Here is a 16,607-nt window from a genome sequence, read left to right on the forward strand (position 1 = left end):
TGCATGCTCAGGGCATATAAATGGGCTGATTTCCAGCCTTGATCAATCATTTGTGATAACTGATAAGAGCGTTGGCGAGCCTTCTTTTGAAGCAAGTGGGATGTATTTTAACCAAAAACTTTTTGGGTGTGTACCTTGGTCTTTGAGAAGTGAGATATTGGAGTAAACCAAGCGTAAATTTTGTCCAGCCCCGGCCCAAGATATATCTCCTCGAAGAAGCTGGTCATCACGTGTGACCTCCTATTACGTTTCTAAGATTTGCATGTAGTATGAAACAAGATGATTGCAACGAGGCCGGGACTCGTCCACGCCGCCGGCCAGGACCTCAACAGCATGACGGTGGCGCAGCGCTATGCACTCATGAAGGCCAACGTCGACGGCCTCAAGCCGCTCCAGGTCGTCGGTCTGCGACCACCAAGGCCGCAGGTCGCCTGGGAGTTCAACCTCGCCGACCCGCACGACCAAAAGGCCCTCGACTACCTTGCCAACCGCGGCGTCGACCTCGACATGCTCGGCGCGCTGCTCATGGCCTCCGGCCTCATCGGCGCTGGACACGGGCAGCCAGCAGGTCTACGACGTTGCCACGATGGCGGCCGGCTGCCCGGGCATGCTGGTGGGGCTGGACCGCATCGCCGCTAGCCTGCGCATCCATCCGCCATGGGGAGCCCTCGTCTCGCAGGCGCCACCGGCGTGCGCGCGCTTCTGGCCTTCAGGATTTGGAAGCACGGGGAGTTCGGCGGCAACGTGGAGAGGTTCCGAGGTCTGCTTCAGGGCCTGCAACATTAATTAGTTCTTCGACGGTCGATCAGAAAATCAGACACCAGCAATGTTGGTAAGAATTCGAATGTGCAACGGACTCATGCCGCCCGCCGCCGCTTAATTGGGTACTTGCGTACGTCGATCATTTAATGGTAGTAGTTCAGAAGATTGTTAGTACTAGTTTTATATAGGTCAAGCGTTTGTTTTTCTCATCGAAAAAACAAAACATTTGATTTTCATTTTAGTAGTACTAGAAAAAGGGAAACGCTCCATGTCTATAGTCTGGTGAGACCCCAACGTCACACCACTTGAGTGCCATTGATGCAATTGAAATCTGACGGTCAAGATTGTGTTTCTTATATTTGAAAAATAATAGAAAACCGACTAATCACCCGCAACCCTCGCACTTAAACCTGTCTCCCTAATCCCTACTGATTACAATCGTGGCTAATCTCACGCACAACCCAAACCTCTTCCTCCACCTCGCACAGTCCCACGCACCTTCCCCAGCTCGCATCCTCCAGATCCCCTTCTCTCTCCCGCCTAGCACGCGCACCTGCCTCCTCTCCTCGCCATCCAGCCATACGGTCACCCTAGCGGCCAGCTCCACCCCCTGCTCCTTCTATCCTCGTCGTCGAGGAGAACGGTGATCCCATTGTCCTCTCCATTAATGTAACCCCCGGGCGAGATTGCAGGTGAGCCATCCTGGCATTAGGTACACCATCGCAAGATCGCACATAGTAAGTACTCCTAGTAACTACTCCCTCCGTTCCTAAATATAAGTCTTTTTAGAGATTTCACTATGGACTATATACGAAGCAAAATGAGTGAATCTACATTCTAAAATATGTCTATATACATCCATATGTAGTTTATAGTAGAATCTCTAAAAAGACTTACATTTAGGAACGGAGGAAGTATCAGGTATGGCGAGACATCATGAGTTTGATGATTTAGCATATACTCCTACTACATAGTAATATTTGAGATTGCGTGCATTTTTCCTTTCAACTAGCACATGCTTCCTATGTATCCTTTTTGTATTTATTCAGGTGTGAATCTCATCAGATGTACTGCATCTAATGTACATATGTTGTGTGGCAAACATGTTAATTTGTGAATTCAAATATGTATGCTTCGATGCATCTCATATATGTTATGATAGAACTATGCTTCCTTGATTTTAATCATATGCTTCTAGAGTAGAGATATAGTGCGGCACGCAACAATGTTTCACGGATATTATTAGCACACAAATTTTTACCATATGCTTCTAGTGCATGATAGCATCCAATCATTGCTTCATGCTTCCAACTTTTGATCTCTCACGTATTTTTGCTTCACCCACAACCGTGTGTGCTTCAACCACTACCGGTGTTGGTTTCCAAAGCAAATTTTTGTCTCAACCACTTCCATTGTGTGTGCTTTGTTGTTTCTCAATTCTCATTGATGCTTTTACTATGCAGATTTCTCCGCTACAACCTGATGTGTGGTAAAGATGATGAGTGTACAACCGAGACGTGATTGCCTTGTTGATGATGTCCAGCTCGCACTTCATGTGAGATAGTCCATTCAGCATGCTCTGTGATGTTGGCTAGAGAGATGTGAAAACAATGATGTTGTAATAATTTATATTTTTGTTGTTTAAATAACTATAATATTATCCAACACCATTTTTTCCCCAAAAATTCATGCTTCCTTGTTTTCTTGTATGTGCTTCTGTATTACATTATGTTTTACTCTACACAACGCCGATTGGATTCTCATATGCCTCAAAATGGCCTTGTGCCACGATATCCTCGGCATCAATGCAATGCACGGACGCACTACCTCTCAATCTCATGCTACACCATTTGCACCAGCAATATGTTGGAAGCCTGTAACATGAACAATGGTAAAACACGCGATTACCACTTGAAATTTGTATCGCTTCATGATCACCATGGAAGCAAATACTAAGTTTAACAGAAGCAATGTTTGATAGCTGTGGAAGCATATCCCTATGGTGTTTGAAATAAATGTAACATTTTCTAATCGATGGAAACAAATCCATATTTTCATGGAAACAATTCTCTAATCAATCAAAATTGTGTCATATTGATTAGGAACCAAAATATATCAGTACATAGTACAACAGATTCGGCTAAATCAAACCAAATTTCCATCACGACGGAAGCAAAAACCTGGATGCAAACGGCACCTAAGGTGGATGCGTACTTCTTGTAAGTAGGATGCAAATTGTTACAGTAAATAAGGTGGATGCATCAAGTGGTTCGGAACCATGTTCGCCATGCATGATGCATCCACCATGTTAATGCTACAATGGTGCTGCTTCCATTAATACAAATAATATAATCCAAAAGAACAATAATAAACAATTTTATGGCTTTTTTTCATGCGTCAGTCACGCCATTTTCCCTTGGTTTATGGGACATCAAACTGCTATACGGGTGCAGTTATGAGGAAGCACGTAATGAGTGCAGGGGCCAACTAATTCTGTGTGGGATTTTATTACACAATCGGACGCCTCTCATCCATCTAATCCAATGGCTACATACTAGTCTGATAAAATACAAGGGATCAGTAATCTGATCCCTAGTGCTCCACTAACATGTATATCAAATATACCTTTCATTTTGCCATCCTTTTTTTTCGCCAAATACTTGGGGCAGCTTCGCTTCCAGTGACCTGTCCCTTTGCAGTAAGCACTCAGTCTTATGCTTAGGTCCAGACTTGGGCTTCTTAACTTGAGCAGCAACTTGCTTGCCGTTCTTCTTGAAGTTCCCCTTCTTTCCTTTGCCCTTTTTCTTGAAACTAGTGGTCTTGTTAATCATCAACACTTGATACTCCTTCTTGATTTCTACCTCCGCAGCTTTTAGCATCGCGAAGAGCTCGGAAATTGTCTTATTCATCCCTTGCATATTATAGTTCATCACGAAGCTTTTGTAGCTTGGTGGCAGTGATTGAAAAACTCTGTCAATGACACTATCATCAGGAAGATTAACTCCCAGTTGAGTCAAGTGGTTGTGGTACCTAGACATTCTAAGTATATGTTCACTGACAGAACTATTCTCCTCCATCTTGCAGCTATAGAACTTATTGGAGACTTCATATCTCTCAATCCGGGCATTTGCTTGAAATATTAACTTCAACTCCTGGAACATTTCATATGCTCCATGACGTTCAAAACGTCGTTGAAGTCCCGGTTCTAAGCCGTAAAGCATGGCACACTGAACTATCGAGTAGTCATCAGCTTTGCTCTGCCAGACGTTCATAACATCTGGAGTTGCTCCTCCAGCGGGTCTTGCACCCAGCGGTGCTTGCAGGGCGTAATTCTTCTGTGCAGCAATGAGGATAATCCTCAAGTTACGGATCCAGTCCGTGTAATTGCTACCATCAACTTTCAACTTAGCTTTCTCTAGGAACGCATTAAAACTCAAGGGAACGGTAGCACGGGCCATTGATCTACAACAACATAGACATGCAAAATACTATCAGGTACTAAGTTCATGATAAATTAAAGTTCAATTAATCATATTACTTAAGAACTCTCACTTAGATAGATATTCCTCTAGTCATCTAAATGATCACGTGATCCATATCAACTAAACCATGTCCGATCATCATGTGAGATGGAGTAGTTTTCAATGGTGAACATCACTATGTTGATCATATCTACTATATGATTCACCCTCGATCTTTCGGTCTTAGTGTTCCGAGGCCATATCTGCATATGCTAGACTCGTCAAGTTTAATCCGAGTATTCTGCGTGTGCAAAACTGGCTTGCACCCGTTGTATGTGAACGTAGAGCTTATCACACCCGATCATCACGTGGTGTCTCGGCACGACGAACTGTAGCAACGGTGCATACTCAGGGAGAACACTTATACCTTGAAATTTAGTGAGAGGTCATCTTATAATGCTACCGCCGTACTAAGCAAAATAAGATGCATAAAGGATAAACATCACCTGCAATCAAAAAAAGTGATATGATATGGCCATCATCATCTTGTGCCTTTGATCTCCATCTCCAAAGCACCGTCATGATCACCATCGTCACCGGCTTGACACCTTGATCTCCATCGTAGCATCGTTGTCGTCTCGCCAACTATTGTTTCTACGACTATCACTACCGCTTAGTGATAAAGTAAAGCCATTACATGGCGATTGCATTTCATACAATAAAGCGACAACCATAAGGCTCCTGCCAGTTGCCGATAACGGTTCTTACCTACGCATCAAAACCACAACGATTTTTTCGTTAAGTGTGTTGTTTTAACCTTCAACAAGGACTGGGCGTAGTCAAACTCAATTCAACTAAAGTTGGAGAAACAGACACCCGCCAGCCACCTGTGTGCGAAGCACGTCGGTAGAACCAGTCTCATGAACGCGGTCATGTAATGTCGTTCTGGGCCACTTCATCCAACAATACCGCCGAATCAAAGTAAGACGTTGCTGATAAGCAGTATGACTATTATCGCCCACAACTCTTTGTGTTCTACTCGTGCATATAATATCTACGCATAGACCTGGCTCGGGTGCCACTGTTGGGGAACGTTGTATTTCAAAAAAATTCCTACGATCACGCAAGATCTATCTAGGAGAAGCATAGCAACGAGCGGGGAGAGTGTGTCCACGTACCCTCGTAGACCGAAAGCGGAAGCGTTAAGTTATGCGCTTGATGTAGTTGAACGTCATTGCGATTCAACCGATCCAAGCACCGAATGTACGGCACCTCCGTGTTCAGCACACGTTCAGCATGATGACGTCCCTCGAGCTCTTGATCCAGTTGAGGATGAGGGAGAGTTCCGTCAGCACGACGGCGTGGCGACGATGATGATGAAGTTACTGGCGCAGGGCTTCACCTAAGCACTACGACGATATGACCGAGGTGGTAAACTGTGGAGGGGGGGCACCGCACACGGCTAAGACAATTGATCTTGTGTGTTCTAGGGTGCCCCCCTGCCCCCGTATATAAAGGAGGGGAGGGGAAGGCCGGCCGGCCCCTGTAGGGTGCGCCAGGAGAGAAGAGTCCTACTAGGACTCAAGTCCTAGTAGGATTCCACCTGGAGGAGGGGGGAAGGAAGGGAGAGGGAGAGGGAAAGGAAAGGGGGGCGCCGCCCCCTTCCCCTAGTCCAATTTGGACCCAAAGGGGGGAGGGGCGTGGCCAGCCCCTTGTGGCCCTTCTCTCTCTCCCCCACTAAGGCCCATGAAGGCCCATTAGTTCCCCGGGGGGTTCCGATAACCCTCCGACGCTCCGATAGTTACCCGGTACCTCTCGGAACTCATCCGATGCCCGAATAACATCGTCCAATATATCAATCTTTATGTCTCGACCATTTCGAGACTCCTCGTCACGTCTGTGATCTCATCTGGGACTTCGAACAAACTTCGGTCATCAAATCACATAACTCATAATACAAATCGTCATCGAACGTTAAGCGTGCGGACCCTACGGGTTCGAGAACTATGTAGACATGATCGAGACACATCTCCGGTCAATAATCAATAGCGGAACCTGTATGCTCATATTGGCTCCTACATATTCTACGAAGATCTTTATCGGTCAAACCGCATAACAACAAATGTTGTTCCCTTTGTCATCGGTATGTTACTTGCCCGAGATTTGATCGTCGGCATCATCATACCTAGTTCAATATCGTTACCGGCAAGTCTCTTTACTCGTTCCGTAATGCATTATCCCGTTACTAACTCATTAGTCACATTGCTTGCAAGGCTTATAGTGATGTGCATTACCGAGAGGGCCCAGAGATATCTCTCCGATACTCGGAGTGACAAATCCTAATCTTGATCTATCCCAACATAACAAACATCATCGGAGACACCTGTAGAGCATCTTTATAATCATCCAGTTACGTTGTGACGTTTGATAGCACACAAAGTGTTCCTCCGGTATTCGGGAGTTGCATAATCTCATAGTGAGAGGAACATGTATAAGTCATGATGAAAGCAATAGTAATAAAACTAAACGATCATTAATGCTAAGCTAACGGATGGGTCTTGTCCATCACATCATTCTCTAATGATGTGACCCCGTTCATCAAATGACAACACATGTCTATGGTCAGGAAACTTAACCATCTTTGATTAACGAGCTAGTCTAGTAGAGGCATACTAGGGACACTCTGTTTGTCTATGTATTCACCATGTACTAAGTTTCTGGTTAATACAATTCTAGCATGAATAATAAACATTTATCATGATATAAGGAAATATAAATAACAACTTTATTATTGCCTCTAGGGCATATTTCCTTCAGCCCGACGGTGGCTACCCCCGACAGCTGATCAGATTAAGGTGAATGTGGATGTAGCAGTGGCAAGAAACAGACGTGATGGGGCTGTTGCGGCAGTTTGCCGGGATGCAGATGGTCTATACTTGGGATCCTCGGCTGTAGTCTATCGGATAAATGACCCATTGATTCGGGAAACATATGCTTGTAGAGAAGCTCTATCTCTTGCAGATGATCTTGTGGTTCAGAAGATTGTTGTGGCCTTCGACTGTCTGAGGGTAGTGAATGGCATCTTCAGTGGGACAGGAGGCCACTAGTACAAAACAGGGCTTTCGTCACAGGGCAATATTCACATTAGTTCCGGTTCAGCCACGAACCGGGACTAATGTGAGCATTGGTCCCGGTTCGTGCGGCTAAGGCATTAGTCCCGGTTCACCTGGGCCCTTTAGTCCCGGTTGGTGCCACGAACCGGGACTAAAGGGTGCGATGCCCATTAGTACCGGTTCGTGGCACCAACCGGTACTAATGGGCTTTGAGGCATTAGTACCGGTTCATGGCACGAACCGGTACTAAAGGGCCCATCAAACTCTACCCCCCCCCCCCCCCCCCCGTGGACCGCCTTTTCAGTTTTAGAAAAAACAAAAGAAAATAATGGAAATCTGAATAAAATAAAATAAAATAAGTTTCCCATGTGATATGTGGTCTAGTTGTTGGGAAAATTAACAAATATGAATTTCGACTTTATTTGCAAAATCTCTCTGGAATTTCTTAAAATGGGCATAACTTTTGCATACGAACTCGGATGAAAAAGTTTTTTATATGAAAAATCATCTACTCAAAAAGTTACATCCGAATTTAACCGGGGGAACCCCGTTAAACATTTTCAAAATCCTCAAAAACCTAACAGAAAAAAAGATACGGGGCTTTTAAGATCTGGAGAGGCAAAAAAAATTCAAATTGTGGTCAAACTGTGGTCAAACAATGGTCAAACTAATTATTCTAGAATATTAGTGTTACTAAATAATTATTTCAGTTTTTTTGAATTTTGGTCAAATCTAGTCAAACTGTGGTCAAACAATGGTCAAACAATGGTCAAACTAATTATTCCATAAATATTAGTGTTACTAAATAATTATTATTGTTTTTTAAAACAATAGTTTCAAACTCAAACAGTGAAATGTGTCACTTCATGCTCAAGCTAAATTCCCGAGGGTTAATAGAATTGACATCTTACTATTGTCAGGAAAACAATAAGTGCAGACTTGGAAACGAGGGAGAATAGAACCCGGAAGTTAAGCGTGCTCAGGCTAGAGTAGTGAGAGGATGGGTGATCGTCCGGGAAGTTAGATGATTTGGAATGATGAGGGGTGATTAGAGATTAGAGGATAAATTGAGCAGTGATGAGGGGTGGTGATTAGAGATTAGAGGTTAAAATAATTCAGAAATTTGAAAATAAAAAAAAATTAAAAAAAAATTCGCAAATTTTTTTTCAAAAAAAAAATCATAAAATTTCCTTTAGTCCCGGTTGGTAACACCAACCGGGACTAAAGGTGGAGCTCCAGGCTGCGTCCACGTGGACGGCCTTTAGTCCCGGTTCGTGTAAGAACCGGGACTAAAGGGGGGAGGCATTAGTAACGACCCTTTAGTCCCGGTTCAAAAACCGGGACTAAAGGCCCTTACCAACCGGGACAAAAGCCCCTTTTCTACTAGTGGGCCCTCCTGGAACATTAGTACATGAAACCATGGAGCATAGTACTAGTTTTGCTTCTTGTACTTTTATTCATGAGTGTAGAAACTTTAATTTCGAGGCTCATAATCTCGCCAAATTTGCTTGTAATTTAGGCATAGGTAGGCATGTTTGGTTGGGCAACCCCATCACCCAAACAGTGTATCTATGAACATTTTGTTGAATCAATAAAGTGGCGAGAATTCTCAAAAAATAAATAAATTAAACCTACCCCTAGAAAAACCTAATCAATACAGTGTATCTATACAAGGCCACAAACTCAGATAACAGGTACCAAGTTAAAATTTAATACATGCTTCAAGCTAACTTTTTTCATTTACTGGTATCATTAATACACCCTATGCATCCAAGATAACTGAGTGGAGGAAGTAACTGAGTGTCATTATGACTGCAAGCATGCAAATGTTAAATAGGTTGCTAGTATGAGGAAATATCATTAATTTTGCTTTCTGTTGGTGGTCTTATATAGATGCAAAATATAAATTTTATTGTGGCCTTATATAAGTAAGTGGAGGAAGTATTAAACCTAATCTAATCTGGCTGCCATATTACTCAATAAAGAAAAATCTAATCTGGCTGAGTTACATCAGGACTTTACAAGTTTAAATATAAACTTCTTAATTAGTCCAGTTAGACTTCTAGTAAATTCATTGGTCGATCAACAAGGCTTAATTCTGGCGTTGCTAGTCACTTGGTCATACTCTGGATTTTTTTGGCAGATAAGATACAACTCAGTGCAGATCATTGAACTGGGTGATGATATTAGAACAGCTAATATGATACTTCTTTCCTTGCCTTTTACGTATATGTTTGAATCAGTTACATAATGCAGAAGCTAAAACAGAATATGGCTTCTCATGGTAATAGTTGTTGGTGACATGATGATTTTGGGTGGCCGGCTAGGATGAAAATTGTACCCAGGAACTAAAAGAGCCATGGTGCTGTCGATTTGCTAGATACGCACCGGATGGCCAGCGGCAGCAAAGGGAACATGTACAGGAGACGAACTAACGTCAGATTTGAGAGATGAACAAGCAAATACAGCAAAGGGAAACATGTATAGGAGAAGAACTAACGTCAGATTTCAGAGACTTTCAGAGACAATCAAGCAAGTACGAGGAGAACTTCAGCTATCACTAGCAAAGACTTGCATGTAACTGATCTGGTGCATATGAATCGAAACTTGTTCTTACGGCTGTATGAAGTGGCCAACGGCTACTTGTTTGAATGCACACCCTTCAAAATACTACTATTATAACAGTTTTACTACGTCTCAGTCGACTTAGACTTCGTTATGTCTCAGTCGATGTTATATTCCATTGATCTTGCATTAAGATTCGTACAAAAATTTCCTTTCAGTTTTTTCTTTTTCTTCTCATATACTATATCACTTGAGTGAGACTTGGTTAAGCCTCAGTCGACTGAGACCTAGACACACCCCTATTATAATGCATCCGTCTGCATGTCAATCAGGGCGCGCGATCAGCAGGCGCCAGCCCGGAAACTCGCGACGCCTCGGACGACGTCGTGCAGTACCTCGAACGTCCGCTGCTGAACGTTGCCGACGATGCTGGTGTCGTCCGTGGCCGCGAAGGCGAGGCAGCCGTCGTCCACGATGCCGTCGGCATCGAGCTCCACCACCGCAACCCCGTCAAACACCAGCGCCACACGTGGCATCGTCACGTTGACCTTCCCGGTGAGGTTGAAGCACGTGTCGAGGATGCCGTTGGGCGGCCCCGGCTGGTACTCCGTCATCGCGAGGAGAGCGCCGTGTAGGCTGCGGTCGGCAGCCTAGTGATCACCGTCCCGGAATCCAGGACGGACCCGGCTGAGAAGACGGACCGAGGGACGTCGAGCTGCTTCCCGTCGACGGTGATCGCCTGGAGTAGCACGACGTAGAAGGTCTCAGACCCGGCCTTCCTGAGCAACCGAGTCATCGTGAAGGCCCGCCGACGGGGCGCGCCCAGGGTGAGGAACCCAGACGAGCGTGGGGTCGGCGGTAGGCAGTAGGAGAACTGCTGCCCGTAGTCCGCCGCCGTCTGCGACGGGAGCGACTGCACGCCGCCGCCTCCTTGCAGCGCCCCTTCTTCCTCGGTGTTGCCTCACACAACTCTCTCTTCTTTCTCATGGTTTTCTTTCACACAAGAACTCACACTGGTGAGAAGAACTCAACAGACACATACACACACACTTTTCCAAGGAGCAGCACAAGAGCTTTGCCGAGAGCATCCTCTCCTTGGTGTACACGCGGTGCTACATTTTTCTACAGGCTCTCACGCCACGCCCCACATTACTTGCTTCACGACTAACTACATGCGCTAACCACGGCCTAAACTCTATCCATCCATATGGCTCGGCCAGCACCTGTGACCAATCCCAACTACATGCATGCATGAACTACTTACTCAACATTCTCTCGGCTAGGACTCAACAAACTCACGCATGCACAGCTACTCCAACAAACTGAGTGATCTGCCGGTTCACCCGACCCAACTTGATGCACTCCATCACACTTCAGTCTTAGTCGCGTCTTGCCGCTTCTCACGACCTTGCCGTATCTCACAGCATCATCAGCATCTCGCCGTGCTCGCCGCATCACACGGCAGCCCGGCATCTCGTCTTCTTCGCGCACAACCAAAGCTTCACCGGCCTACATCACCATACTACATCTAAACTACATGCACATAATAAAACTAAATATGCGGATACATGAATCAAGATTAAACCTAACATTTTTCCCCGTAATCTTGATTCTTCAATCTTCGATGCGGATCACCTGCCTCCACTTGCGGCATGTAGCAATTTCTCCTTGCCGAGGACGACGCCATCGCAGCGCCGGACACCCCGTCACCATCTTGTCATGGTCGACGCCGTCGCAGCACTGGACACCACCATGCACCATCTTGTCGTGGTCGACGCCGTCGCAGCGCCCATCACCACATCATCCTGGCGCATGCAGCGGCCACCTCATGACGTGGACGACGCCTTCGCAGCGCCGATCCCCATGCCGTCGCAACGACCCATATCTTGCTGATGGCATCGCACCACCCTAGACAGCACCGTCGACGAGCTTGACGCCGATCCTCATGACGGCTTCGCGCCGCCGTACCTCCCAACGGCGTCACACCGTTGTCTTCTTGTGGCAGCTTTGCGCCGCCATCTCCATCTAGCGGCATCGCACCGCAGCCACATGCTTGTGCGGCATCACACCACGAAACACCTCCTTGTCGCGCCACCGGCCTCCTCCTTGCGTCGTCGGCATCCATCTCACATATGGAGTCCGATGTGCCACCGTCGTCGCCGGATCGACGAGGCTCTGATGCCAATTGTTGACGCCGCCTCCTTGCAGCGCCCCTTCTTCCTCGGTGTTGCCTCACACAACTCTCTCTTCTTTCTCATGGTTTTGTCTCACACAAAGAACTCACACTGGTGAGAAGAACTCAAAACACACACACACACACACACACACACACACACACACACACACACACACACACACTTTTCCAAGGAGCAGCACAAGAGCTTTGCCGAGAGCATCCTCCCCTTGGTGTACACGCGCTGCTGCATTTTTCTACAGGCTCTCACGCCACGCCCCACATTACTTGCTCCACGACTAACTACATCCGCTAACCACGGCCTAAGACTAGTCACAATGGGTAGTAACTTAGACTAGTAACATGCATATGTTACTAGTTTATATTACTACCTTCATAGTAGGTACTCCCTCCGTTCTTGAAAAAGTGTACTTCCAATTTTGTTGAAAAGTCAAACTTTTTTATGTTTGACTGTATTTATACAATAATAGACCAACATTTATGCCATCGAATTAGTAGCATTAGATTCATGATAAAGTATATTTTCATCATATACCTATTTGATTTCACAAGCATTGATATATTTTTGCACAAACTCGGTCAAACTTTGAGATAGTTTGACCCTCCAACAAAGTTGGAAGTACACTCTTTCACGGACGGAGGGAGTAGTAACATATGTGTTGTGTCATGCATCACTTCATTTATTACGTTATAGACTCATCTTTTCTTGATATGGGTGATGTTACAGTAAGTAGCTATGTTACCACATGCCTCTCTTTCTTCATTAATTACATGCCACATCATGTATTTTGCCTAGATAAGTGTGATGTTACCACCTATGTTATTCCCACCATGGGTAGTCTAAACTCTATCCATCCATATGGCTCGGCCAGCACCTGTGACCAATCCCAACTACACACATGCATGGGCTACTTACTCAACATTCTCTCGGCTAGGACTCAACAAACTCACGCATGCACAGTTACTCCAACAAACTGAGCGATCTGCCAGTTCACCCGACCCAACTTGATGCACTCCGTCACACTCCAGTCTTAGTCGTGTCTTGCCGCTTCTCGCGACCTTGCCGTATCTCACAGCATCATCAGCATCTCGCCGTGCTCGCCGCATCACACGGCAGCCCGGCATCTCGTCTTCTTCGCGCACAACCAAAGCTTCACTGGCCTACATCATCCTACTACCATCTAAACTACATGCACATAATAAAACTAAATATGCAGATACATGAATCAAGATTAAACCTAATAGCCGCCGAGCCCGAGGAGGCGTCGATCCTGGCGTCGATGTTGTCTGTGTGGTTGCAGGTTGCAGCCGAACTGGAAGCCTGTGATGGCCTTCGAGCCGGTCAGCGTCAGGGTGTCGGAGGAGTAGGTCCCCGCGGTGTAGGACCCGTCCTGGTAGCTGACCGTGTACTGGCACTGATCCTGGGAACACCCGTTCCACTGGCCGCTAAGCTGTGCGCAAGCCGTAGCACTGCAGGAGAAGGGCGCGTAGGAGCTGGACGCCGTAGGGTCGAACGGTGTGCCCAACTGGGTGTTGCACCGCACCCAGGAGACGTGGCTGCCGGTGTCCAGGATGAGAGTCTGGCCGACGGCCGGCGACCCAATCCCGACGGTCACCATGTACTCCTCACAGCCTACGCTACGCTGCAAAAACTCACGCGCCAGCTGCCAGGAGCGCGTGAGGCCCAGGCCCACGATGTGTAAGTTGGTGAGTGACTGGGCCATGGCTGGTTTCTCTTCCAACCCTCAAAAAAAAAAAGACTGGTTCCATCGAGTCTTTCTTCTTCCTCTCTAACCCTGATCCTAAGACAAGTGCATGCACACGTACACAAGGAATAAGCTAGCAAAGGGTACCTCTGGTGGTAGGCGCAGGGCAGGCAGCTTCGGGCCTCTCCGCGCTGTAGATGTACTCAAGCTTGGCGGCCTGGTGCGTGCTCGCTGCCATAGCAGCGCTTGCGAAGCAGCAGTAGACACACAGAAGCAGCGTCAGCGTCGTCATGGCTGCGAGGCACAGAAGCAAAATGGCCGGGGGATCAGATCAGAGTTAGCTTGTGAGGAAAGCTGTAAATAACATTACAAAATTAACAAAACTTGCAGATCTACAAGCAATTAAGGGGAATCTACGGACAAATACTCCAAAATTAACACAGCAACGGAGACGGCAAGGCATAGAGATAATTACTGCAAAATTTGGGAAAGAGAGGAACCGAAGAGTGTAGAAAAAACATAAATCGGATCATGCTCTCGCTTTTGGGCCGGTCCTTCACTACAAGTATTTGATGAGCGGAAGCTAGCTAGGAAAGGGAAGGCTGATGATCCGCGAGAAACCCTTAAATTACCTGCAGAAGACGGTATGATCCGAGAGGCCGAATCACTCCCTCCGCGGCCGGATCTCCTCCTGCAGGTAAGAAAAGACGATATGTGACCCGGTCGTTGATGAGCGGAAGGAAGCTAGCTAGGAAAGAAAAGGCTGATGATCCGCGAGAAAACCCTTAATTACCTGCAGAAACGATATGATCGGCGGCCGAATCTCTCCCTTCTCCCGGCGCGAGAAAATCCAGGTAAGCTCTCCCAACATCTTCCCAACTTATCCAAGGTGGGGACTAATGCCCACCCCCACCCCCCCGCGGATGATATATACATAGGTCTAACTCAGATCAGTTTTACAACCTCATACTAACACTCAAAGGACAACATAAGAAACTGAAATAGCATACCACATATAATTGTTACATAAAACTACATGATGAATAAATATCAGTTGAAGAAAAACATAAAACCCCTTTTCAAACGTTTCAAATAAAGTAGTCAAACGCACAACTTTGCACTTTCATAGGTAGTTAGGTAAGGTATTCCTTAAAAAAAAAGCAAAATGATATGTTAATTTCTTAAGTTGTAAATAAGTACTATTAAGCGAAACATGTAGAGTCACTGTCATTTCCAAGTTTCTTTGATCTTTCATCGTTACTACTTACTAATGGTAAGAAAACTCTCATCCATTAGCAAATTAGAAAACCACTCTTTGATTGATCACCCATTTTATTACATATTTTGTTGGCAACAATTATATATCAAAAGCACTGGTCAATTAATTCCATGGAAACCGGCAATATCAGTACACTAGTGCAGAACCGGGCTTTAGCGCCGGTTCGTAAGGGCCTTTAGTGCCGGTTCTGCAACCGGCACTAAAGAGTGGAGACTAAAGGCCCCCCTCCCTTTACTACCGGTTCGGCACGAACCGGCGCTAAAGTGCCACCACATGGCACGAGCCAGGCCCGGGTGCTGGTAGACCATTAGTACCGGTTGGTAGCACCAACCGGTACTAAATGTTTGGGGTGGGGGGGGGGGGGGTTGGTTTTAATTTTTATTTTTCCATTAATTTTGTGTTTTCCATTTAATTCTTTTTTGTTTGCTGGTATTTTACGATACTACATATTGTACACGTTATGCATATATATAAATATATTTTCTCGTAGAACCGATCATATATATATATAATCGAATGTCTCACAACCACCATTAATTATTCACACATACATATGTATATATATACAATTTCTCCTACATGTTGCCTTGGTGCCTTCGGAGCACGATGACAAGTGGTTCATGGGGCGGTAGCGGGTAATAGTATTCTCCTTTGGGATCTATGACCTGGTCGAGCAAAAATCCCACTATTTCCTCTTGAAGTGCTCGTATGCGCTCTGTTGGTAGGAGCTGGCCCCGCACGTCTTTGAACTGTTAAGAAGGAGCTCAATATGCATGTCTATTAATTGTGTGACTAGATATGACAATCATGTAAGATTTGTGAATAGTGTTCTGGCAAACGTACCCATTGCTGTCTATCAGATCTGCTCCTTTCGGACGTCATCATGCGAATGTTCTCGCAAACGTAGTATGCACACACTTCAGTCCCCGACGCCTGCTTCAGGGCCTTTACGAGAATAGAATTTAATCAGATAATAATTAATCAAGCATGTTAATTAATTAATGGTATTGAAAGAAGACTTAAAGAGATGGAAGGTAGCTAGCTAGTACTACTTAATTACTTACCTTGGGTCGTTACCAAAATAGTTTTTGTCGCTATTTTCCTGGAGTCACCTTGATGTACTTTGCCCAAGCCCTGCCCGCCGGCAAAGAAAATTAATAAAGGGGTTACTAAAAATAGGTCATATCAGCAAATGACGAACTAAATAGGCCGAGATATAGTTAATAATGATTGAAATTACCTGTTGACTATCCCCTTCACGATGCCGTAGTCACTTTCTTTTTTAAGTAGTGAGTCCAGTACTTCAACTTTTCCTTCGTCAACTTTAATGTCTAACAAGATCCAGTGGAACCTGCATGCGCATACGTTTGCATGTATAAATTAAGCGGGCATGTGCATAACACTAATCAACTATAACCCTAAACCCTATACACTTATTAACATCTAGCTAGTAAGCAAAACCAGAATTTGTAGTACAAGACAGTGTGACTCACTCGAAGTTGTAAGGAAGTAGTATAACTTCATTGC

General features: G+C 45.5%; 1 protein-coding gene and 1 pseudogene across 1 annotated transcript; one reads left to right on the forward strand and one right to left on the reverse strand.

Annotated features, from left to right (window-relative positions):
* Positions 1–241: 241 nt before the first annotated feature.
* LOC123075089 (uncharacterized) lies at positions 242–659 on the forward strand. The gene has a single exon (XM_044497768.1). It carries the CDS (start codon positions 280–282, stop codon positions 637–639), a length of 360 nt encoding a protein of 119 aa, XP_044353703.1. The 5' UTR covers positions 242–279; the 3' UTR covers positions 640–659.
* Positions 660–10,242: 9,583 nt separating this feature from the next.
* On the reverse strand, positions 10,243–14,093 carry LOC123076399 (aspartyl protease family protein At5g10770-like; annotated as a pseudogene).
* Positions 14,094–16,607: the final 2,514 nt, after the last annotated feature.

The sequence above is a fragment of the Triticum aestivum genome, chromosome 3D (assembly GCF_018294505.1).
Source record: "Triticum aestivum cultivar Chinese Spring chromosome 3D, IWGSC CS RefSeq v2.1, whole genome shotgun sequence".
Taxonomy (NCBI): domain Eukaryota; kingdom Viridiplantae; phylum Streptophyta; class Magnoliopsida; order Poales; family Poaceae; genus Triticum; species Triticum aestivum.

Bases quoted from the DNA above. Each gene is read 5' to 3' on its own strand.
- LOC123075089 (XM_044497768.1), top strand. From the start codon at position 280: ATGATTGCAACGAGGCCGGGACTCGTCCACGCCGCCGGCCAGGACCTC.